General features: G+C 41.2%; 3 protein-coding genes across 6 annotated transcripts in view; all 3 read left to right on the top strand.

Annotated features, from left to right (window-relative positions):
* The first annotated feature begins 1,578 nt into the window (after positions 1-1,578).
* Positions 1,579-11,459, top strand: si:ch211-167j9.5 (tyrosine kinase receptor Cad96Ca). Of its 3 annotated transcripts, none has more exons than XM_035153498.2 (12): positions 1,579-1,752; positions 1,903-2,063; positions 2,144-2,237; positions 3,553-3,733; positions 4,210-4,348; positions 6,432-6,530; positions 6,698-6,858; positions 6,966-7,103; positions 8,101-8,212; positions 9,110-9,209; positions 10,071-10,170; positions 10,545-11,459. In XM_035153498.2, the coding sequence occupies exons 2-12, from the start codon at positions 2,003-2,005 to the stop codon at positions 10,656-10,658; spliced, it is 1,299 nt and encodes a 432-aa protein (XP_035009389.1). In that variant the 5' UTR covers positions 1,579-1,752; positions 1,903-2,002; the 3' UTR covers positions 10,659-11,459. The 3 variants fall into 3 exon arrangements, with proteins under 3 accessions (XP_035009389.1, XP_035009387.1, XP_035009388.1); XM_035153496.2 differs by having other exon boundaries at positions 1,580-1,752; positions 3,526-3,733; XM_035153497.2 differs by having other exon boundaries at positions 1,582-1,742; positions 3,526-3,733.
* Positions 11,460-14,057: 2,598 nt separating this feature from the next.
* tmem97 (transmembrane protein 97) lies at positions 14,058-16,024 on the top strand. Its single transcript, XM_035154615.1, has 3 exons — positions 14,058-14,267; positions 14,380-14,524; positions 15,456-16,024. Exons 1-3 carry the CDS (start codon positions 14,154-14,156, stop codon positions 15,728-15,730), a joined length of 534 nt encoding a protein of 177 aa, XP_035010506.1. The 5' UTR covers positions 14,058-14,153; the 3' UTR covers positions 15,731-16,024.
* Positions 16,025-19,382: 3,358 nt separating this feature from the next.
* ulk2 (unc-51 like autophagy activating kinase 2) overlaps positions 19,383-26,321 on the top strand; it is a 37,386-nt gene continuing 30,447 nt past the window's right edge. For both annotated transcript variants that reach the window (XM_035153882.2, XM_035153881.2), the window contains exons 1-3: positions 19,383-20,448; positions 24,397-24,489; positions 24,691-24,732. In XM_035153882.2, coding sequence (XP_035009773.1) covers positions 20,359-20,448; positions 24,397-24,489; positions 24,691-24,732 — 225 coding nt within the window. In that variant the 5' untranslated portion in view covers positions 19,383-20,358. The remainder of the gene's footprint in view (positions 20,449-24,396; positions 24,490-24,690; positions 24,733-26,321) is intronic.

Genomic DNA, 26,321 nt, shown 5'->3' with positions numbered 1-26,321 from the left:
TTCATTTAAAAACATCTTCAATCTTCTTTGTAGACTACACGCATCTCTTTTTAAAAATGGTATAATAATAATCCCGCCTCCAGCCCCTGATGGAGACAGTTCTTTCTTCTAGACGTCTAGACTAGCTAAGTGTTGGTGCCAGAGTCGAACCAGTTTATCTCACCAAGAGCCAATTCTTTGATTTGTCAAAACACAAAGAACTTATTCGAGCAAAGCACTGGCTCCGAACAAGCCCTTGAACTGCCTCGGTGGAAAAGGGCCGCATGACTTATTATCTAGCATCACCAGCAGGTCAAACCTTCACTATGTGAATGCATTGTGTTAGTGTGTTACATTACACCTTCTAAACATTACCATTGTCACAGTGACCATGATTTGACATTTGCATTATTTCAGTGTGTAGCTGTACAGCCGTCAGTGGAACTTGTGGTGTTGGTGCAGTTTATCTGCAGATGAGAGAGGAAACCACGCTCAGGGTCTCTGCAGCAACTTCCCCACTTCCCCTCACTGCAGAAAATACTTCTGTCCCACGCACGTATGAGGGGGCTTTTCTTCTCTGCCTCTTATCTAATCCTCTCTGTCTTATTAACCCATTCTATTCTGTTTTCTACAGTTGAGTTCCCCTAAACAGCTCCGGAGACTCAAGTGTGATTCTCACTTCCACCTCATTTCTTTTAATTTAAATTTTGTCTGATATGTTTCTTATTAATTTCTCCAGAAATTCACCAGGAGAAATAAGTGAGACTTGAGATATATATATATTTATATATATATAAAAAATTGACAATATATAGCTGCCTGTTACTTAACTGGAGAAAATTTATGATTTTACTGTCTTAAATATTAATTTCAATGAAATTCTACTTCCACAACTTGGTCTATTTCAGTGCAATAAAGGGATAAAATCACTTGAGCTGTCACTGGTATAAAGAAAATAGTGTTTTTTCTCTTTATAAGTCTACGTCCATTATCTATAGCGCTTATTCTTTGAGGGTCCCGGAGGAGCTGGGTCCAATCCCAGCTGACATCGGGCGGGAGACCCTGGATTGGTCCCCAGCGTATCACAGGGCCAACATTCATAGACATACAACCATTCACTCACACCTACACCTGATTTAGATGTGAGACATTTAGTCTCCAATGAACCAGCTGAGGTATGTGGAGCAAACCCACACAGCACAGAACAGAAAAACATGCAAACTCCAACAGAAAGGCTCTGGTTCAAACCCAGAATCTTTGAGGCTAGATGGTGGTTATAGTGTTAACCACCATCGTGCCACACATAAAAGTAACTAGATTCAATGATTCTGAGCGTTTTTGGTTGAAAGAACATGGCAAACTTGCTTATGTGATCTGAATCTAACAAAACCAGCTAAACTTGATTCATTGTGTTTTACATTTTGTTTCATCTGAGACCTTCACACCTCTGATAATCCCATCACTGATCCATCACTGCCTGTTTAAGTTAGGTTCTAACGTCTGTGATAGTTGATATGACTGCAGTTAAGTCATAGGTGGAATGTGATACAGTGTCATGCATCTCAAACCGCATGCTGCTACAGTGCGTTTCCTCTGCTTTTGTTGGTGGTTGACATGCGATGACGTCTCCTGCTGGGGACAGTACAGACAGGGTTAGCACAAGACCATGTTGAATTGTTGAGCACAATAAACAGGACAGACCCAGACGGACTGCTCCAACTCCACTGGTGTCCCAGTCAGTTTAAGGATGATCTGGTGTTCAGGTAACCACAGGTGAGACTCCGTTGTATTGTAAAGATGTAATGTAAATGTATCAGCTTAATGTGTCTCCTCTGTGTGATATTGTTTGGGGCCATTCCTCCGTTCACAAAGAAAGTCCCATGTTTCTGAGTGTTACATTTTATGACCTTTCTTTCTGCTCAGCATTTCTTTGGATCACTGATGGTATTTTAATACCACGATCGCCATCTTCCAGTCTGACGTCTCGTGTCTGAGACAAAGTCCCCCTCAGTGAGCAGACCATATGATGGATCGTAATTACAGCAATGGAGATAAAGGCTCAAATCAGCCCTCAGACTGTACAGGTAACATTTTCATCCAGCTGAGTTTAGAGACACACTGTGAGAGCACGTTGGAGCTGAGTGTTTCTCTCCTACTCTTTAAGGTTGGATGATGGACAAGGGTGTCTACTTCCTCACGGGGGCCCTCTCCTTCACCGTCCTCACGTTCACACTGCTGGGCATCCTGTGTATCAGAAAGTAAGAGAGGTCAAAATGATTTCACGAGGAATTTACTGGTGTCAGTGTCGTTGATTGTGTTTTATATCTTTGGTACAGTTGCACTTAGGCTGGGGTTTTTTTTTGATACCAAACACATAGTGTGGCCGCTGAAACATTCAAGACTAAATCCACAAGTGCAACTACATTTGAGTTAGTAGGTCAAGGTTTTCAATTACCTGTTTGAGTAGATCTTATGTTAACAGAACATCCGGCAGAGGGTTTCATATCATTCTTTGAAAACAGAAAACTGAGTTTATACAAGAGTAAATATAACCTTGTCAAAGCAGGTAATAGCATGTGTGTAACTACTTTACTTATGTCTCTATTCCATTTAAGCGTCAGCAGGCGCAGTGCAGGAGTAAATTCAAATGGAATGCAGCCACTGCTCATGTTATTGTTGCTAGTTCCTGGTGTGGTTTTCCTGTTCTGTCAAACTGGCCTCCAGCATGTATTTCTGCAGAAACGCATCACGGGCTGACCTACATTAACCGACAGGCTGCTGGCTTCAGACCAAACGTGCATCACACTATGGTTTATAAATATAACCTTTGTTGTGGTGCTTCTTTTAAACGTTTAACACTGTTGTGCTGCTTTTATGTCATTATAAGCTACTAAGCATTGCCAGTGTGAGCATATTAGCATGCTACGATTTCAATTGGTTATAAGTGTGTTATAAGAACAGCGTCACAGAACCACTAGCATAGCCCTGTAGACTCTTTCTTTTCAATCAGTCTTAGAAACATTGTCCAGATAGGATTTATTTTCTTTTCTATTTCTTTTAGTATTTCAAAAAACAACCCCCCCACCACAGCTGCCTTGAGCTTCGTATAGAATCTTTCCCTTGTTTAGAGAAGTGATTTAAATGATGTCTCTGATCCTCGGTCAGGGAGAGTCTGAGCTGAGGCGCCCTGACTGTAAACGCTCACTGAAGTCACTGAAGCTGGAACAACCAGCAGAGCTCTGGTCGAGGATCTGAGGCTTAGCTGAGCCATGAAGCTCTTTAGAAATAAACAGCACAATCTTAAATCAAGTCTGTAGTAACCAGTGAGGTGCAGACGAGAACAGCTGTTGTGGTCATGTGTGAACTGAAGGTACCAAAGTGCTTCTTGGTTTAACCCTGAATACAATTATTTAAACAGGATGAAATTATAACCTTATAACCTTCTCCAATCAGACTGAGAGAGAAAAGACTACATCTTGAGACAGTAGAGGAAGGCACAGTGTACAGTGCTGTGTGTTTCACAATATACACCACTTTCTCTTTTAGATATCGTTCTTTGATTCGTACCATTAGAGAGCTGGAGGTGAGCAAGTCGGCGCTTCACCCTGTACCTCGGCGAGAGGCTCCCGTCAGGCCTGTGAGGCCGGACCCAGCAGCGGAGGAGGAAGATGAGGAGCTTCCTCTCCGGGCTCCCCTGCAGCACAGCAGCACAGTCAGGTCCTCGTCCAGGGGGCTGTGGAGAGGCCGGCCACAGGTACCACTACTCTGCCAACTTCTCCACCCCATTGCATGATTCAGATAGAAATATTTATCAGATATCAGATCTATTTTAGCAATTGATTTCTGCCACGAGTCTGTCACACAGCAGAGGACACCTCACATGCATGAGAGAGAAACACCACACTGATACTGGGTAGTTCCTCACTTTGCTCTCAGTTCTTGGTGCCGTGGATTTAACAAGATGTTGGAAACTTTCCTTGGAGATTCTGCTCCATGTTGACATGACTGCATCCCATCATCTCTGCAGATCTGTCAGCTAATGCTTTTGTGTGTAGCATATCATCACTGCAGCTCAAGGTGGAGCCAAAATACGACAGTTCTGGTGGAATGTGGACAATAAGTGTGACTTTGACCTGGGTGGTATTGGTTTGTTGTTGGATGCCCGTGTCACTGCTGTTCTGAAGCTGCCTCCAGCCGCCTCTGATGAATATCTCATGTCATTTATTGAAGGTTCCTCGGTTCACTAAGACAGATCTGAACCTGCTGCAGCTGATCAAATCAGGAAAGGAGGGCGCCTTCTACCAGGCCAGGATGACCAGAGGGACGTGTAAAGGCCACAACATGTTCACGTGCAAGATCAGCAAGGAAGGTTAGAAACACAGGCATTTCTTTTAGGGCAGTTTCTGAGATAAAAGGCACAAAGATTATCTTGTTTTCACAAAACTAAAACCCATGTAAGTTGTAAGAGAGGGGTCAGCATTCCATTTACCTTTGTTAGAGACAAACTGCATTAAAAATTGGACCAAATCAAATCATTTCCAAAAATGTCCACTAGGTATGGAGACGGCAATTTTCAGCTATGGAAAATCATTTTTTTTATTGTGACTGTAACAGCACATCAGTCACACATGTTGCATATTGGTTTTCTGAACCTCTGTGTACTGAGGTTAATATATATATATCAGAGTATATACAGTATAAATATCCAGCATATATACTGATTCCTCCATGATTGTGGTGAAGGGCCATGGTTGTTCCAAGCCGTATCAGTTGTTGGCTTTTTGTTAAGGCCAAAGACAGAGCTTCGTAGCCGAGGGAGGATGGAGCACTATTTAGAGGACGAATGTTGGTGAACGTTCAAATAAGTCTGTGGCAATGGACCGCCACGGGCTCTCACATACAGCCAGAGACGGAAGTGTTGTTTTAACATTCTTTATTCAACTAAACATAAATTCACCTACAAACTTAGCGGACTGGCTTTGCCCCAGTCCTCCACTCAGTGTCTGGGAGTCTCTGGGCCTCAGTCTTTGAGCTCCTTCCTGCTCTGGTCCTGAGGCAGCGCCGATGCTGCCATGAGGACCAATCAGCTACCAGCTCACCTGTGCTGATTGATCCTTAGAGGTGAGGGTGCTCTCCAGCCCCTCACCTCCCTCTCCTCGCAAATTCAGGCCAGGGTTTTCCCTCTCCCCCAACGACCAGGAGAAGCCCATCCCCGCGGCCCGGTCGAGCAGGTGGGCGGCGGCGTCGCAGCGTCTCCCGGGGCGGCGCGCCGCCCGGGCGCCGGCAAGGTACGGCCTGCGGTGTCGGCCTCCCGCCGACAGGGGACCTGGGACAGGCTGCAGGCGTCGGTCTCCCGCCGCAGGAACTGCGGGGCTGGCTGTACCGCCAGCCTGGGTCGGGGCCGGGCCGCTTCACCGCCAGCCTGGGTGCGGGACAGGGAGTGGCCACCGCCCGGGTGCAGGGACAGGGCACGCTGGCTTCACCGCCAGCCTGGGTGCGGGACAGGGAGTCGGCCGCCACCTGGTGCCTGAACAGGCACGCTGGCTTCACCGCCAGCTTAGGTGCAGGGACAGGGCGCTGGCGTCACCGCCAGCTTTGCAGGACAGGGCGCTGGCTTCACCGCCAGCCTGGGTGCAGGGACAGGCGCGCCCGCCACTGTGCGTGGGGATGCTGGCTTTACCGCCAGCCTTGGTGCAGGGGCCGGAAGGGTTGAGACCGGGCATCCGTCGCGTCACGCCATCTTCACCTCCCAGGACGCCTCAGCTCCGCCTGGTCTCGCGCTCTCCTCCCGGTACGCAGTCACCAGGTCCCCATCCTCGGTACCAGTTCCCATACCGCCTGCTGGTCACGTCTGTGGCTGTGTGGAGCCCCACGTTGCCAGTGTGGCAATGGACCTTGCACGGGCTCTCACATACAGCCAGAGACGGAAGTGTTGCTCTTTAACATTTTATTCAACTAAACATAAATTCACCCTACAACTTAAGCGGACTGGCTTTGCAGCCCAGTCCTCCACTCAGTGTCTGGGAGTCTCTGGGCCTCAGTCTCTGAGCCCTTCCTGGTTCGAGTCTGAGGCAGCGCGATGCTGCCTTAATGAGGACCAATCAGCTACCAGCTCACCTGTGCTGATTGATCCTCTATAGGGGTGCTCTCCAGCCCCTCACTCACAAAGTCATAAAGCAATGAAATTACCATGAATATCTTTGTAGCTCTCACTTAAAATGTCCATCAACTCAAAAGCGACACACTATAATCCTACACTACTGCAGAGTAATTTGAGGAGTGAATGCTGATTGAATCTGTTCTCATTGTAGATAAAGGTCGGATGTTAGTGGGTGTTAGAGGTCTTTTTGGCCAGTGCAAAAAAAAGGGCAGAATTTCACACATGGTCAAATGTTGCTAAAGTAACTTATCAAACATATTGTGCTTGATTCCTGTGTCTTTTCCCTCCTGAGGTGTCCGTTCTAAGCATGTGGACATAGAGGTTGCCATCATGAGGAAACTGGTGCATCACAAGAACATCCTGCAGTTACTGGACTGGAGCAACACTGAGGGTGAGATTCATGCAGTGTATTCTGGGAGGATGAACTTGTTCCACTGGCTGGAAAGAAAGAGGGGAAAGTCCCCTAACTTCCACCCTGTTGTACACTGCTCCTCTCTGAGTTATGACTGTGTCACCATATCTATGAGTGAGTTTGACTCTGTCTATTGCTTTGTGCAGAGCCTTACATTCTGATCATGGAGTATGTGAGCTATGGCACTCTGAGGACCTTCCTGCAGAGCAACAGAAGCCACCTGAGTGCAGATCCTGAGCTGCAGAGCCTCCTCACCATCGCCTCTTACCACATCGCTCTAGCTATGAACCACTTGCGCTCCAAAATGGTAACAACATCACAGACTTTCCTCTGTATGGGGATGAGTAATGTTTCAATCTCTTACAATTTGTCCACCAAAACTAAAATACATTTCCGCTGTGGTCTTCCCTGTAGATTGTGCACTGTGACTTGGCTCTGAGGAATATCATGGTCAATAAGTTTCCTTGGGAGGTGAAAGTGGCAGAGTTCGGCCTTGCCCGAGACTTGTCACGCATCACAAGTCGCCACAGCAACCGCTGGAGAAACCCACGGGTAAGACAACACGAGCCACACGCAGGAGGAATCTGATAATGGTGACACTCATTTCACTTTTCCTGATAGTTGACATGCATGACACCATCAGGACATTTGACTTTATCAGATGACAGGTTGTTGAAATTGTATCAATTTAAAATAAATCATCATTAACCCTCTTAGATTGAAACATTAGCACTAGTTTCATTGGTAGAACATGACTTGAATACATTTGCTGAACTGCTTTACAGCACATTCTGAAAACCTTAAAATAAATCACATTCTGCATTCTTTATGTACATATGCATCACCTATATATTATTTGTGCCATTGTTAGTCAAACCTCATCAGAATTTTGATCACCTCTTTTGACAATTTAAAAAATGTTCTCCATTTAGTCAAATTTAATTGGATTTTATTTCATTTGATCACAGCTCATGTCACCTTTTTACACCTGTTTCTAAACTATGAAACAGTTTTACGCACACTTCTACATTTTCACAATCCATCCTGTTAAAGAGTTAATGTTGGAAGTTGTTTTGATTCGGTCCCTTTCGGTTATTGAGCTATTCATTTTTAATTATTTGTATTTTTACACTATGATCTACACTTTATGTTTTTAAAAAGTACTCTTCAAATTAAATTGAAAATCGACTTGACGTCACTTTTGGTTACATTTTAGTTTTAATAAACCTATTGGTGTCATGCCTTGTGACTTTTGGTGTCATGAGGCAGAATGCACTTCATAATTTCCACACTGACCACACTCTCAATTTGATCTTTGTCAACAACAGTTTCAGAAAAACGTGGTCTTGATGAGAAAGACCAGACGTAACATGACATTATGTTTACTCTTAATTTCCACCATCAACTCACCATATATAATCACTAGTATATTACAATTGTGAGACAGTCTAAAACTGTTATGAGTGATTCATACCAGGTGACATCATGTCATTTTTCTGAGGGGGGGAAGGAAAAAAATCACATTTTCCAATATGTGTAACCTGTACAGCAGCCAGTGCCACTGCGCTGGTACCCACCTGAGTACTTCAGGGACAACTACTACAGCTTCAAGGGAGACGTGTGGGCCTTTGGAATCGTGCTGTGGGAGATGCAGACATTTGGTGAGTATAGAGTAGTATATATATATATATAATGAATAGAAGGTGTAATGTATTGTACAAAATGGCTGGTTAAAGAAAGTAACAATTATTTCTATATCTCTCCCTTTGTCCGGATCGGTGCCAACATTTAATGGATTCTTTCTTGACCCATGTCCCATCATTCCACAAAGTTTAGTGGAAATGTCCGGTAGTGTTTGAAAAACCAAAAAAATGATTACTGACTGAGTAATTGGACACAGGGGGCGGGAAGTCAAGGTGGAAACACACGAGGAGCAAAAACTACAAAAGAAAACAGGAAACAAAGAACTTAGGGAGAACACAAATCCAACAAAACCTAAACACAAGGAGACACGGGGAAAAGACCATAAACAAAAGAGTCCACAGTAAAACCAAAATACTCTTCATATCAGAGTCATGACAGATAAAGTGGAAACAACCCCCAAAACAGAAAGTTGTTATAATCCCCATCAAAACTGCTGACAGGAAATGTATTTTGATTGATTTCAGTGACACAAGACTTTCATTTGATTATTTCTGTGTTACAAGGTAAAATAAAGTGTTTGAGCTAAGAGCTAACAGGCAAGTTTACTACTTAGGATAAAGAACCATTAATCCAGTAAACAGTTATTTTTGTGATTGACACAGTTTCAAACACAAAACAATGTTTCATGTTGTTCTCTTCATAAGATCTCATTCACTTTGGGTCAATCATTAACTCATCTATCCACTTAAGAGCATTCAATGAAACTCATTACTTTAACTTTCAAAAAGACAGCAGGTAACTAAAGACCCTGAGAAGCTAAATGTATTTTAACAGTGGAAAAGTTGATTTAACCAATTTAAACTATCTGTACTCTATTTTGTCATTGTGCTCATACTTACACGTTACATTTCCAGGTACCTTACCATACCCAGACCTGGAGACCTCAGAGGCAGTGGTGTACCACATCTGTATCGGTCACAAAAACACAAACCCTGAAGGCTGCAGACCAGAGATGTGAGTAAAAATCAATAAAATCAAACTGAATAATAATGATTCATATATTTTGTTTCATGCACTTTCATGTTTCAAAAACTTAAATTTGACATAGTTTTTCTTAAGTGCATACAATATTTGCTATATTGTAATGAATAACTATTAAATTACAAATAGTTTGCTGTAAATTAGCAGTTTTCACTGTTTTACTTAATAAACTAACATTCAGTTATGGTCCAAACTAATCTCACTCTACAGGGTTCAGCTCATGAAGTGAAGTTGATTGGCTGCTTTCCCAGCTTTTTCTGTGTTGCTGTATGTTCTGGGAGACATCTCTGTGATATTACATGTTGACCTTGTCACTGATTAATCATCATTATGTCATGACTCTGAGCTCTATGTAACTAAAGAGCTTTTAGCTTGTGTTGGGATTTGGTTTGTGTTCCATTGTTTTCCCCTGAGTTCTGTTTCCTGTTGTATTTTGATATTATGCTCCCTGTGTGTCTCCAGCTTGATTTCCCGACTTTGACCTGTTTCCCACCCTTGTGATTGTCTGCAACTTTTCCTAATGTGTTTCGCCTGTGTTCAGCCCTGCCTCCTTGTGTATACAAGTCTGTGTGCTTCCCTTTTTCAGTTGGTCTTGTTCAACTTGCTCGTATGCTTTCTGCTTACGAACTTGTTTCCTTCAAGTTTCGATCTTTCGTTTTTTTAAAACCTGTTTTTTCCCTCTCCCCTTATTGTGACACATTAGTCAATGAAATAATATTCTTTCAAAATATCAGTCTTATCTTCACTAATGTCCTATGTTTCAGGTTGTATCATCATCTGTATCTTTATTCCCAGTTGTTCTTAACATGATTTGAAATGTCTAATCCCCCCCAGACTTCATATCATGCAGGACTGTTGGCGGGAGCCATACACACTGAGACCCTCATTCACAGACATTGTCCACATGCTGGAGAACATCCTGGAAAATGATGCAGTAAGAAACTGCTGAATGGCTGAACCATGTTTCTAATGGTTTACATGCTTATTTGCTAAGCTTGGATCTCTTGACCTTGTTTTAATGTGTAAAATGTAGAAAAGAAACCTAATGCAAACTTCATCTAGAATATAAAACCACATGCCCTTTAAATTCCATCATGTAACACAAAAATCCTCAGAGATGAAAGAAATAATTTACATTTAGGGGTAATTTCCTAGAATTTAAACCATGATTAAAAAATGTTTAAGAAAAAACAAATCTTTCAATGAGTTGCTCATACAGTATGTTGCATCATAGTTTGACTAGGTAGATAGTTGTGGTATGTGGTATGTTGTGGGTGAATTAAAACTTCCCTGTCCTCTTCTTTGCAGGATTATGTGGACATCGTGGGTCCAGAGCTACTGGTAACAGACGGGGCTGAATATCATGACTCTAAATATCTACGAGCAGCAAGCGTCACCTTGGATGATGAAAATCACATCTAAATAAATTAACAGGAACATCAGATCCAGCAGTTTACTGGACATTTCAAATCCATGCACACTGTTTAGACTGCACCAGTGCATCTGGTTGGGGGCAGCCTTTCAAGTGCTGTCTCAAATTAGGCAACAGTGAGATGATCACACATAAACAACCCATCAAAAATAAAAAAGTGAAAATAGATGCAACAGGAAATGGAATAATATTGTTTGGACGGTAAATGTAATGTCATTTCATGGGCTGATTTGTCACTGTAAAAAAATGATACCGTGCCTCTACTTTTTAACTTTGATCCAAGTCATTTGATGTGTTGTGCATATTCTGTTTTGACACAAGTACAACAGTTTTAGTTTGACAAAAGGGATTTCTCTCCCAGGACGGACAGAAGTGAACTAGACTTCACAGGTATCAGAGCACTTAAACAATATTTACAACGTTGATGATAGTGGATGACATAAATGGAGAGGTGTATCTATGTTTAAAATATTTGTACATAAAAAATGTCTGACAGAGATAAAGGGAGCAGCAATGACACTTGTAATGATATAGGTATTGACAATGATGGTATTATATGTGATTAGGCATAGTGTATATACTTATAAATCTGAACCCACGATCAGCTGCCACCACGATCTACAATCCATGGTCTTCATCCACGATGTGGCCATATTTTTCAATATTTATAATTTTTTCTCAATATAAGAGTAAACCCAGAATACCTTTGGTTACACAACATGGGTCAGAGGACTCACTGGTTCAGAAACACAGTACCGAGAAGAAAAACAATAAATGAATATTAAAAACAATTACATGGAGATTTCATCATTATGTGACAACTTTTTTGTTCATGTTCCGATGTGGGCAAACAGCAGAACGCTGAATGGCTCCATCCTGGATTCCCTTAAGTGTCTTCAGTTCGGTGAAGAAAATATGGAGACTTTTGCTGCTTTGGAGTTTGTGTTTGACCAGTCGTGAGGACACATATTGCCACCCTCTGCACATTTGTAATTTCTAAGTCGTTCTATGTAAAAACTTTCCTTTTGCATGATTCTTTTACTCATAATGAGCACAAGGAGCTGTCATAACTAACAGCTCTCACTGGAACCTGTTCCTGGAGCTGTCTTTTTATGTCATCATGTCTTTTTATCATTTTAGCAGAATAGAGCAAAATTATTATAATATATTATGATGTTTTCTATCTATTAGCCCAAATGTTTCAAACAAACTAGTAATAGGCTGCCTGACACATGGGGGTTGTTCAGCCTCATGTGTGACTGAATGGAAATGAAACACAGAACGACGTCAGACTCTCATCCTCTCGCTGACTGTCCCACATGCATGTTTCATACGTTCAGAGAACCAATAACTGATCTTGAAGATCAGTAAAATATTTATAATGAAGGAACACAGTTACTTTTTTTTTTTTTTCAATCAGACCCCCTTTTTGAAGGAGGATCTGAAAATATATGACAAGTAAAAATCTTGGTATTGAACACTGTAAGCCATGGGTTTCATGTACGGAAAGCAGAGTCCATCAATGTGCAGACCGTGAGTGTGTGGTCTCACTCACTGAACTCAAACACTGTCTACAGCATTTTTCCTCATGATCCTTGGCTTACTGAACCAGCAGAGCTGTCGCTGTATAAAACAGGCCAATCATTATCTTATATATGTTGGAATTAGTGATACTTTCAAAGTTTCCTTGCAGAATATCAGAGATGAATTCTGCTTTTGAATAACTTCTAGATCTTTTAACTGGTCAACAGTTAGCGGGATCTGACATAAGGGTGATATTATCCATCCTGTGTGCACAAGATATTAACTTGTTCAAATAGAACAAGTTAATATCTTGTGTGAACGAGTAAATGATCTTGTGCGAAGAAGTTAATTATCTTGTGCAAAGAATAAATATATTTTGCAAACAAGCTTTTTAAATGAGTCAAAACTGGACAAACTAAACACCTGTTGAGTTTTTATGACAACTGACGCTACCACAGGTTCTCTTTCATGTTTGGAAGAGGAGGATGAGGTGAGGGGTATTCAGCTGCAGCATGTAGCTTCACCACTAGATGTGACTAAATTCTACACACTGAACCTTTAAGTGAGTTTCTTCGGATATTTATACACTTGGGTATAAAACAGCAGTGATGTTATGACGCAGTTTGCAGCGTCTAATAGCAAATTTTTGTTTGACAATGAACATGGTCTTCATGTCTTGTCCTCCATCCTCAGCCCTACTGAACAAATGCTACACCTCTATATATACAGTCTATGAAGACACAACTGTGCAGGAACGATTTCCGGCTCAATCGAGAATCTCGCGTGAAGACCCGCCCACACACTACTTATGATTGGTTTACCCTGATAATCTCCCGTGAAGGCAAAGAGCACTAGCCAATAAGAGACAGGAAAGGGGCGGGTCTTTGTGCACCTCGGTTGAGGAATAAACAAAGGCTGCGCTCCAATAGTCAAATTTGCTCAGGAACCTTCCTCACTGAGTGACACGACCCGGAAAGTGTTTCAGCGGCTGCCATAATAAGAGTTGTTCAGATTTTCTAAATGATTAGAAAATGAGCTTCAATGCTCCCTGGACACACCCAAGTAAACATAACAAACAGAACAGCTGTATTATTCTCATGACACGATCCAGAAATGATCCTCACACGACTGTCTGTTTTCTTCTCTGCCACATCTGTCCAGTCTGGACTCACAGTGATCAACAAGCATATTTAACTTATAGTTCACAATACGACTTAATATAAAGATACAAGTTATTTCAACCTCCTGATCATTTTTTCCTCTCCATTTATATTGGGTTTTCTACATGTATATCCCTCACGTTATCATATTATTTCAACATTTCAGTCATGTTTGTTTTATTTTCATTTAAAATTCTGTTTCTGTTTTGTTGTTTCTTCCTGTGAGGAGGTAATGATTAAATGTTCCCTTTGTATAAAATGAAAACATATTTTCTCAGGGCGTGCCGTGCTGTTTTGGACAGGAAACTGTATTATAACTGTCAGCGCACAGCACAGAGTGCTGTACATTTTGTGCGTACCTTCTATTATGAATAAAGTTGTTTTTAAAAACAGCGAGTGATAATTGAGTCAGATTATCTTCGCACCGTGGTTCTCCTTTCCTAACTCCTAACATCTTCTCGTTTCCTAACTCCTAACATCTTCTCCTTTCCTAACTCCTAACAGCTTCTCCTTCTAATCTCTCCTTGCATTAGTGACATATTCCATCGGGCTCGAGGACTAGTGGTTAGGAGAGGAGATATTTTGGACTTTCTGAACGCACCTAAAAAGCAGATCAGCCTCGAGCAGACTGCAGCCAATGGTCTCCATGTGTCGATGAATGGTGCGTCCGGGAACGCCCCCATCCTTCGCTGTGAACCAATAGGATCCACCCTACCAACACGCGGTTTGGCGACATCGTGCTGCTGAAACTTCCCTGTGTGTTTACCTTCACTGTCACTTGTGTTCCGTAAACCAGGGACAATGTCTATACGTGTGTTAGAGCTCATCTTCTTCTTCTACTTTGCCTCTCACATTCCCATCACGTTATTTATCGACTTACAGGCTCTGCTCCCTGGACATGTGTACCCCCAGCTGGTAAGTAGACCAAGTTCCATGTACTGTAACCGTGCTACCAGTGACTGCTCGTTAAACAGGGACGGTGTGGTGTCAGTAACTCTTCTGTAATGTGGCCCCTTCCTACCTGCAGCTCAAAGATCTCCTGAAGTGGTATGCAGAGGAATATAAAGACCCCATGATGTTGGATCCTCCGGTCTGGTTCAAGTCCTTCATTTTCTGCGAGAGTCTGTTCCAAATTCCTTTCTTTCCCATCGCAGCTTATGCTTTCCTAAAAGGTCAGTAGGTTTCTATTGCATATGTCTATTAAATGCCACTTAGAAATACATGCACATACATATACATGTATTTCCCTGAGTGCTGGAACACATGGTGAATAAAACTCAACAACTCATAGACAGTTGTTCATCAAACTTGCCCACAGATGATTAACCTTTGTATCTGTAGGTGTAGTTTGTCAGATAAGAGAGAAGCCCTGTAGAAATAATGTGGTGTTATCCAACAGCTGCAAAGAACTGTGGTAGAGGTAAGAAGCCAGAAGCTGTGAAAGGATTCATTTTATCTTACAAGATATTCATATAATTTACTTATAATTCACATGTGTCTTTAACAACTTCAGATGCACACAGCCACCATGATGGAGAGAACTCAGCTCATCAATCAAGTCTTATTTTCACTTTAGAATTTCATATAATTAGATAATTTTTGCTCTTGTACAGAGACATGTGATTGTTATCAGCAGGAGTCATTTGCTGCACATACAAAAACTTGTTCCAACAAGGAAATTGTGTGCACAAAATGTTTATCATGTGGGAACAAGTTATTCTCTTGTTATGTTATCAAGATAAAAAAATGTCACCTGTCAGGCCTTTTTCTCCTTCCTCAGCCACTTGCTTCGAGATAGTAAGAAATGCACCTTCTGTCAAATGTTATAATTTTGACTCTGTACGCAGCACAGTGGATTTGAACTGAAGCCATCTAAGTGTGATTGAAGTGATGACTTTCAGCTTTGATTGAAGGGGTTTTACAGAAACATTACATTATCTTGAAGGAATCGTTGCCATGTTTATACATAGTTCCTACATTTTCCAGAGGCTTAAATGATTTAGAGAAACTAACATTATTCTAAATATAAGGACTATTTGTAATACTTTGAGGAGAGCTGGCTGTAGTCCACTACACTGTCTGAAGACATATGTTTCTTTTCAGGTGGCTGTAAGTGGATCAGGACTCCTGCCATCGTGTATTCCACCCATGTGGCCACCACGCTGGTGCCGATCCTAGCCCACATCCTTTTCTATCAGTTCCCTATGAAGCCCCACCCAGGGCCCCAGACTGTGCAGGAGCGCTGGCTGCTGGTCTCCATTTATGTTCCTTACCTGCTGGTGCCTGTGCTGCTGCTCCTCACCATGCTGCTGTCCTCCACATACAACTCCACCTCCAAGTCTGGAAATGCATCAGCCAAGACCAAGAAGAAGAAGTGACACATCACCATCGTCTGCCTAACTCTGAAATCAAAAGATATTTTTCTACATTTATGAATGTATCGTTTATATGTGATATATATCGATCGAAGAAGCTGTGTTTTCTACTGCGGAACATGTATTAGGAAGAAAGGGCCATTGTTAAACCAGCCAAATATAAGGATTTTCAATCTGATTGTGGTGGTGGATCCTGATCGTGGTGGCTGCTGATCGTGGTCTATGATTACAACAAAACTGCTTGATATACAGTATGTCTACTCAGATACTCTACCATTACTGACAATAACTCCTCAATTCATTTACTTTCCATTATGCTACAAACTGTTTCTTCGAATCAATGTTGTAAATACTCTTATTTTTCTGATGTTCTCAATTACACATGGCATCTATTGCACTTCTGTCTGTCCTGGGAGAGGTTTCTAGGATCCTTTCCCCCTGTTAATAGGGTTTTCAGTAGTTTTTCCTTACCCTTTTTGAGGGTTAAGGACAGAGGATGTCACACCTTGTTAAACTCTATGAGACAAATTATAATTTGTGAATATGGGCTATACAAATAAAATGTGATTGATGATTGAATGTGAAGAACCGAACCCTTTTTGACCAGTAAGTCGAATTTGTTAAGATTATTAATGAGTCTGTATGAAATTGGGATATAAGTGTAGACTCTCTAAAGGGTAAGTGTGTCATGGTGGCTCATTGGGCCCTGACGGTTGGTCAGTGACTAGAACCAAAAGCAATATGTGTCAGCCGTCAGCAGCTACTGTAGCTCAATAGTCAGTCTGTTTATCTCATTGGTTTGTACCTTAGAAAAATAAGCAGAGCTGTAAAACCTGTTTACTGGTTAATCAAAGGCCCTCAGAAAGAAAAGAGACAACTACACTATATTATTCAACTTTTACGCCTTGTTGCTATCACTGCAATAAACTAAAGTAATCTGAACTGAAAACGTTTGCACTTATCACAACTCACCTAATGTGATGGCTGGATGAAAATCTTTTGCTTTGAGTTACTATTTGCTTTGGACAGATAAATAATGTGTTCCTACTTTCCTCATACACTATGTATAACATGTTAAATGGACTGCATTTATATAGCGTTTTTCTAGTCTTAATAACCACACAAAGCACTTTACAATAGAAGTCACATTCACCCATTCACACACATTAATACACTCCCTGCACAGCCGGCAGGATCTTCCCTAAGGACACTTCAGCATAGACTGGAGGAGCCGGGGATCAAACCTCCTCTGGCTAGTTGACAACCCTCTCTACCTTGTCGAACAAATCACTGTAATAGACTTGTTCATTGTCAAAACTATTTGTAGGAACAGTGTTAAAAGTCCATGGCAATTAAATACATTTATCCACTGTATAATGTGAGCCTTGTGTTAAGATGGAAATATCCGTCAGACACAGTGTAAATGACAAGTTGTAAGACCTTGTAGCTTCTATTCATTTTATACTGTTCTAGGAGGGTTTCTTGTGTTGCTCTACAGTAGCTGATAAGTGCTAATATTCTATGCCTTTTATAATAGGCTCCTTTTTCACCACAGACGTATTGTCAGAAAGGTGTAATAACATTAACGGTGTTCAAGGGTGTCATCTGAAGAGGCTCGGAAAAATCCATCCTGTTCACCAGTGTTACGTGCAGCAAGGTCAGGCAGGGTCAAAGGGCCTGTGTGTTTTCTTCCCTCCTGTCTGTCTCTCTCTCCCTCCCCTGTCTCTCTCTCTCTCAGGTGCTGCTGTTGCTGTTGCTGTTGCTGATGATGACGATGATGATGATGATGGCTGCCATCTGTGTAGATTGAGCTGCTGCATTGGTTCAGCCTATCACAACCAAGGGCTCCAGCATACAGGGAGCAAGCCCTCAGAGTTCAGGGTCTTTTTGACTCAGTCTCAGATCTGTTGTGATGCTGTTTTGCTGTTAGCTATTGCTATTTGTAAGGTTTGTGGTGGGAGGTTTGTTTGCACATTAGGTAAGTCGGGGTACCCTATACACTTTTGCACACACAGAGTCACCTGTACAGACACACTAGGGTTATTGGTTGGTGTCACCCGTGTATTTTGGAAAACTACTCCTTTAGATTAGTTAGTTAGGCATTTTGGTGGTTTTATTTTAAGAATAGACGATAGATCAGGTCGTATTTTGACACCAACCTTGTCTTCACATCAGCCACATTTGTAAAACCTTCCCTTTGTTTGACCACACTAAACACTTTTGTCACGTACACCTTTTAACTTTATTAGTTTGGTTGTCCTTTGTTTGTCTCTTTTTAGTAAAAAAAAGGGACATAACAACCAAAGAGAGCAAATATTGTGTTTATGTAAAAAAGGCTTTTCTTCAGTGTTGTACTTTGACACAAATTTCCCCTCACCTTCCCTGAACTTTGCATAAGAACACATGATTTTGCAATACTCAGCATACATGCACGGCCCTTACTAACACATGGACTTTCATTGTGCAAAGTGACTAAGTTCAATTTCAGTTGGCAAAGTGAACATGCAGCTCTTAAAAATAATTTTACAGGCTGTACTGCTAATGTCAAGAGGTTAAAGGTCATGTATCAAATTATGCAGTATATGCCAACAATGTATTCACCATCACTGGGGATTAAATTGTTTTTTCTGAGTAGGGGAAACCCTTGTTTAAATATTCTGTTTCTATATTAGTTATATAAGTTATATATTAGTATATATTATAATAGTTATTTTATATTAGTTATATAAAATAAGCACATACTCATTTACTTTTACTAAAAAAGGGTAAATGTAAAAAAGGTCATGTGGTATTTTTATGTATTTATTTGTATATTTACCTGTTTTAAATGTTTGACGTCAGTACCTGTGTCACTCTCACATCTGTCATCCTTCGGTCACACATGTGTCATACAGTTAACATATGACAACTGTCTGCCAAAGTCTCCTTGAAACCACAGTCACTGGGCTTGAACACGTGTATGTGTCTCACAATACAGGCTTTGTTATATATGTTTAGGACATTAGTGTACTGCAAATTATGTTTGCAGCCATCAGGGGGCGTACGATTCTAGACAGCGTATAGTCTGTGGGCAACAGCAAGCCTGATTTATACGTACATGTGGAATTTAGTTATTATTTATCTGCAGCCCGAGTACTGTGTTTACTCTGAATAATTTCTGTGACAATCATGTATTACAATATCATTTCACATCTTCATAAATGTAATGAAATGTAATTGCATTTCCCTCCGGTTTCACCTCAGCTCTCTTTGTTGCAAATGATTAGAATGTTGATAAACAAGAGTAAGATACAGTGTATGTCTCAGAGGTTCTCAGATCATTTTTTGTAGCACGCAAACAAAAAACACTATTTCTATAACTATATCTATTTCTATATATTTGATTTAAATACAAGTCAAACTAAAACGGTCTTGGGACCCCTGGTAAACTGCGCACACGGCAAACATTTGATATTTTCATAAAAAGCGCATATAATTGTGAAAAAAACATCACGATTATTTCAAACAGCCCACTTAAAAAAAACAAAAAAGCAAACATGACTTTGTCAAGCGGGGTTTTAAGCTTCAGTAGACGGACTAACCCTTGCAGCGGAAGGAAAGGTGTACATCTGGCCTGCGCGGAGGGATAGAGTATAAAGCAGGAGCACGGTGGTGGGTCACAGTATTGTTGGAGACAGCAGCAGAAGAGGAGCTGTGGAGTCAGGTGATGAGATAGAGCTGTGCACTCATCTCCACTCTTTATATCAGCAGCAGCTCACAGCCTGACGTGGAAGAGACTGACAGTGAAGGCGACAGCTGCTCTCAGCGCCAACGTCAGCTTCATCCCAGAGGAGGAGTCAGTGTTCACGTTGAGACGCTTTGAGGAAACCGTGTCTTCGGGAGGACAGAGATGTGTCTCATGGACTCGGACGTCTCGTTGAAGAAGACACACAATGAGGACTAACGCCTTCAGACAAGTGTTGACATTCCTGTTGCGTCCTTGTCATTAATGCTAACACTAGCATCTTGCTAACATCTGGCTATAACGCGTATATTTCGGCAGTTGGAATTATTCAGTATTACACAACCTGCTAACGTCATTGACCTATTATTGTTAGCATGTCCGCAGAGACTTGCTAACTAGACATGGGCTATGACCATAGCTGTAGCCACAGGGTATCATCAAAGTCAGGCTAGCTCAGTGTCTGCTTCACTGTTGTCACGGTCATGTCCAGCAGGCTTGGCATCATGTAGACTGTCCCTGTGAACAGCTCCGGTGACTGGTGACACTCCGTGTTGGTGAGCGAAGCTGAATCGCAGCTTTCCCACTGGGTCAAACACTGACAGCTGGCAACGGGTGAAGCTAAGCTCAGAATCGTTGCTAGTCATGCCCAAAGCCGTCTGGTCTGTGTGACAACACAAACATCCCGACCCACTCAGAGGGCAAGTGAATGCACCATGTCCTGACTGCATCTCTTATTTATGCAATAAGCCACATCAGAGCTACTCGACATGAAATAACTCGCTGTGCACGAAGCAGCATCGCCGGGACCGAGTGGATCATCTGCTCCGGGACTGTTTTGTGAAGAGGAGAGCGACACCCGAGGCTGTTTACCAGTGCCCAGCATCAGCTGGACCATCGGCCCATCACAATGGAGACGGTGGGAGATTTTGAGTACAGCAGAAAAGACCTGGTTGGTCATGGAGCGTTTGCTGTGGTGTTCAAAGGAAGACACAGGAAGGTAAAGAAATGGCTCGGCTGCAATGTTTACTTCTTTCGTTTCCATCTTCTCCTCTCGCAGGAAATACAGGGGGCAGGTTGGCAGCTTCGTTTGTAAATCTGGGTCATTCAGTGGCAGTGCAGAGTGCGGTTCTGCAGCACTGTATGTGGGCTGTCACCATTTTTAGGGTGGTGATATCCGCTGCCACTTCAATAACTAAACATCTAGATGCAGTCTGATGTCATGTGCAGGACAGAGCCGTGACAGCGGATTCCATCTGCCTGATGTTAGCTGTGTAAGTTGTATGTGATTTGGTTCATTCATGAAACGGATGAGTCAGGCACCACTGAATGACTTGCTGACGTACTGAGGCAGGAGGGAGGATGAGGTGCAGTGTTTTTCCTTTGCCATTTTTAAAGGATACAAGCCCTCCTTATGTAAGAGCTGCACGAGGTTCATTCATACTGAAGCCATAAAACCCATGACTTCATCAGTTTGTAATGCTCAGAAATGGAATTAGATAATTACATTTGAGTTGTGTGTTATTTTCTGTCACAGGACACTAGGATAGTTTGTTTGTGTATGTGTGACAGAGATGCAGGAGGTGTCATCATGTTGCCCCCATTACTACTGGTGTGAAACAGATGGCCCTGAATTGCTCAAGAAAAGCCAACATTAGAGCATCCCCCCCACCCCCGCTTCCAGGGCAACTTCTGTCTATATTTCTATGAATTCAGAAAATAACTGGGAGCCTGGGAGCCTGGGTACTGAACTGAATGGATCCCTGAAAACAGTGACTCTTGCTTACATGAGCACAGCTTCACTGGAACATGTGCACATGTAACAACACATCATTCACATGCCACCGTGTGGTGTTTAAAACAGATGAGGCATGTGATCAACATATTTACTGTTGAAGTCCTATCATCTGCATGACCTCAACATATTAAGCTCCACCTTGGAGGAATAGCATGTTAGTGCCACCTTCATGGATGACTCCATTGCTCAGGCAGTGCTTGTATTGGCTCTAGTTACACTGTTATATCAAGTTATTATTAATATGCATAGGCTCATCAGACAGGAGATAGGACAATCGGCTAATAGCGTCAGCAGCTGTGTATTTGACATTGTTATGCAACTATCCAAAACCCATATATAATAACCACTACCAAACAAAAAGAAACAAAACTCTATAGCATAATTAACAATTGTATCAGAATCTAATTCATTTAAATCAAACAGACAGATGTGCTCCTCTACATTTCTGCTAAAACCTTCTCAGAGACAAGCTGCATCATGGCCCAGCAGTGACTACCTTGTTTGTCTTATTTTTCTATGTGAGCATGTGTCTAAAATTTATTCTGCTGGAAGAATAAATAATTTAAAAAGGACCGCAACTGCCATTTACACTTATCAATCTCATAGATCAATTCTAAATTGATAAAAAGTTGAATGTACAAAATGTATAAAAGTGAAAACCCAGCTCATGAAAAGGCTTGTTATTTGTTTGACCAGCAAATCATAAGCCAAAGTTATAATTATTAAACTGATATAAGCTGCTGTTATGTCATGTGAAGCATGTCAATTTTAGATACGTTAAACCCCCCTGACCAGATTGAGTTTCTCCAAGATATAGGAAGCACTCATTGGTACCAGTGAGGCTATTTATTTATGGTTTAGTGATTTCTTTGCTAGTAGAAAGAAAGAATAACAATAATGGATCAAACATCATCAAACACCATTTCTCTTTACTTGCATGTCTGATTTTCATGAGATTGAATGAGTTTTTTGGCCATTAACTATCCCAAAATAAATCAATTTCTAAATTGGATTAAAATGTCTGAAGTGTTCTTGGGCAAGATACTGAACCCCTATAATGGCCCTCATAGATGTTGAATGCACTAATTGTAAGCTGCTTTGGATAAAAGCTTCCGCCAAATGACATGACATCTTCCTTTTCAATGTCACAGTCTCTTTCTTCACAGGCTATAATGACAGTGTGGAAAGATGAAATAGGTGTTAAGATAGCAATTGATGCATAGAGAAATACCTAATACCTGTTGTGTTAATACTCCAAAGTCTCTGACATCCACACCTGTCAGCCCCAGCAGTACTTGATTGGCCAGCAGGTTCACTTTCTATTGATTGTGACCCATTTTTTCTATGGGTGTGTTTTGGCAGCTCAGTCACACTTGGCTGAACAGGTTGCCTGTGAGCTGGGGATGGATGCCACTCTGTTGGCCTTGTATTACGCCAGCCTCTAGGCGGTGTGCACCCGCAGAACAAGAACATCTCCTATTAACCTAGATTCATGTGGAAAGCATGTCGCTTTATTCACAAAATTCCTTCAATGGTTGTCCACTTCATTTGACTTGTGTTTTTTCTTAAAGGCATAGAAGCAGTCTAGTACTCTGCTGGATTGATTGCTGTGTCCTTAGTTGGATGTTTGCATGTGCAGCACATGTCCTGAGTGCCTTTCAGCTCACATGAGCTCCATAAGTCTTTTTATACCTGCTCCGGGAGCTCAACTGAAAATAGCTGCCCAGAGAAAAAATAGGTCCCTCTCCTCGAACTTAAATTTTAGCGTAAGCAGGCTAGCTACTGCCCTATCTGTCATCTGAGTACCTCGTCATTCAACATGTCATTCAGAGCAAAAGTGACCTGGTGTTACTGTGACCGCTCAAATTTCTTCCATCCTGCGAAGCCATCCCTTAAACATTGATGCTGACAATACAGTTTATATCAACACAGCTTGGCTTTAAGTACACAAATATATTCATGTATATTGTGACTTTATCCACTTATGTCAAATTATTTAAAAAAGGTACACTCAGTAGGGCTGTGTAATATGGTTAGAAACCAACATTATATTAATACTTAATATAATGTATTATGTATTGAATATGAGTTTTTTTTAATCATGTCATGAAAAATCATGTAGACTATAATATGACTCATTCTATTAGATTGAGTTGGTTACACAATGCACAATTGTGTAAAATGATACAACTGTCTCATCAGAAAAGCCAATAAAATGGCAGAGATAACAATTTTACTTATTTCCCGGAACAGCCCAGAATGAGTACAGTCAACAATTCTAGTCTGATTTATTCATCATCAAGTACAGTAGTTGGCTTATGACCAGGTTTAATGAGACCTGGTTCCAGCTTCCTTAATGCAAGTATTAGCTACTTTTGTTTGGCTTCTAATGTTTTAAGAGTTTTAACATCTTCTGCTAGATTGATAAGTAAGTTGTAGCAGTTAACTTACACATAGCACGAAAAGTAAGCAGAGGTGGTATTTCACACAGCAAATATCTCATGTTTACTACTAAACGAAAACGTAAATGATTTATCATATATTATCAACATATAGCACTCCCCTTCTCTCTTTTAAAAATGCAGAAGACTTCTAACTGACTAATGTACTTTTATCAGATTACATCATACACAAGTAATTCTACTTCTGCTTTTAAGTATTGGACATCTATATTTACTCTAGTAAAAGGTGTCTACAGACAAGGAGAAGCTGCTGCATCAGAGCCAAAGTAGCACTTTGTTTATTTTTATTGGAAGTCAAATAAAAAATTCTGATCATAAAAATGCTAAATTTCTGGCAGCAAATTCATGCTCTTCCGTTAGTGGTTGTTGAATGCCAATTCTGACAAATGTAGAAAATTACAAAAACATGTAGGAATAGATGGGTGGCTGTACCAAAGACTAATTGGTCGGTGTTAAGAGTAATACGACTATAATGTCTGAATGTTGTTGAATAACTTGAAAATAATGGTTCAGGAGGAATACCTATATTAAGTGTGTATGTGTCACATTATAAACAATTTTGGTTTATCACGTTTTCTTTTGATACAACATAATTGAAAACTGAGTGCTGGGAGTCAGTTAATGTCAGACGAAACCCATGTACTGCGTTTTAATCTGTTACCTTTCTCTCCTGCTCTCTGTTCTACAGAAGACCGATTGGGAGGTGGCCATTAAGTGCATTAATAAAAAGAACCTGTCCAAGTCCCAGATCCTTCTTGGCAAGGAAATCAAGATCCTGAAGGTGAGCATGATTGCCTCTCACTTATCTCCTCTGTGTTCTTACGGAAGGATTTGACATTGATCTTGTGTGAGTTTGCACTTTTGACAGAGATGAGCCTTAACTTCCCTGATAGAAATATCATTGGCAGGGATCCCATTAGCGGCTGTAGCCGAATTAATGCTCATACTAATCCATTTTGTTTTTGACTCTGTTTTTACTCAGGAGCTGCAGCATGAAAACATTGTGGCACTTTACGATGTCCAGGTAGGATTCTTATCTTTTCTGCAATAAATGAAAGTTTACCAAGAGCATCCCTCTTTATTAGGAACACCAGTCAACCTTATTCATGCAATTATCCATTATGACAGTCAAGCAGGAGCAATACAATGTATAGCTCCTGTAGACAAGGAGCTTTAGAAAATTTTCATATCAAAGATCACAAAGATGAAAAATGTGATCTCAGTGACTTTTACTGTGGTATGACTGTTTGCGTCAACGGTCCAGGCTGCTGCTGGTGATGTGATAGTGTGGGAAATGTTTTCTTGACTCACTTCGGGCCTTAAAGGGATAGTTCACCCAGAAATTTAAATTCACTCATTATCTACTCACCACTTTGCCGATGGAGGGGTGGGTAAAGTGTTTGAGTCCATAAAACACTTTAGCAGTTTCACGGGTAAACAATGTTGCAGCAGAATCCAATAAAATTGAAGTAACTAGTGACCAAAACTTCTAATAAAACAACAGAAAAGACATAACATGCCTCCATACTGCTCGTGTGGTGGCATCCAAGTGTCCGCAAGCCTCGACTCGAAACAAGGTCTAAAAATCCACCAGAAGTGGCTAAGCTAGCGGTTGTTATAATTTTCAACGGTACCGGGATGCACCTTGTTGGAAGATATCAGTGAAGATTCAGGCTAAAAAATTTGTGTAAATGGCGCCGTTTCTAGTCAAATTTCAATGTCGGGGCTTGTGGACACTTGGATGACACCACACGAGCAATATGGAGGCATGTTATGTTTTCCTGTTGTTTTATTACGTCTGAAGAAGGACTCACCATTGACTTCAATCGGATTCGGCTGCTACAAAGTTTACTTCTGGAGTCAAAGTTTACTTCTGGAGTCCAGACTCCAGAAGTGTTTTGTGGACTCAAACACTTCACGCACCCCTCCATCGGCATAGTGGTGAGTAGTTGATGAGGGAATTTTCATGTTTTGGTGAACTATCCCTTTAAAGGTTCAGTGTTTAAATATAGTGACATCTAGTGTTGAAGTTTCATGTTGCAGCTGAACACCCCTATCCTCACCCTCCCCTTCCAAACAGGAAAGAGAACCTTTGGTAGCCTTCAGTTGTTATAAAAACGTAAAGAACATGGCGGCCTCCATAGAGAAGGCCCGATCCTGATGTAAATATAAAGTATTTAAATATAAAGGGCTCATTCTAGGGTAAAGAAAACAACAACTCATACAATTATGGTGATCACACACTTGTGAAAACATCACTAGGATTATATTTCATTTTTGGCTATAGATCCCTTTCACCTAAATCTTACATACTGAGCCTTTAATCAATCATGGTTTGATTGTCACAGTCTTTTCATCTCATTTTTTTAATAACCTTTATTTATACTCAAAGTGCATTGAGGGAGGTCCCTCTTTTAAAATTAAGTCAAGTGAGAGTAATGATGCTGACCATGTTCATCTCTCTGTGGCCACAGTTTACCATCATCTAATGGCTACTTCCAGCAGAATAATGCTCCATGTTACAAAGTAAAAGTTTAGATTCATGAACAGGACAGTGAGTTCAGTGAACTTCAGTGACCTCCCCAGTCACCAGATGTGATTCCAGTAGAATAG

This window comes from Hippoglossus stenolepis, chromosome 4, assembly GCF_022539355.2.
Source record: "Hippoglossus stenolepis isolate QCI-W04-F060 chromosome 4, HSTE1.2, whole genome shotgun sequence".
NCBI classification, from domain to species: Eukaryota; Metazoa; Chordata; class Actinopteri; order Pleuronectiformes; family Pleuronectidae; genus Hippoglossus; species Hippoglossus stenolepis.
Note: the sequence above shows the minus strand (reverse complement) of the source record. Positions and strands in the feature narration are given on the sequence as shown.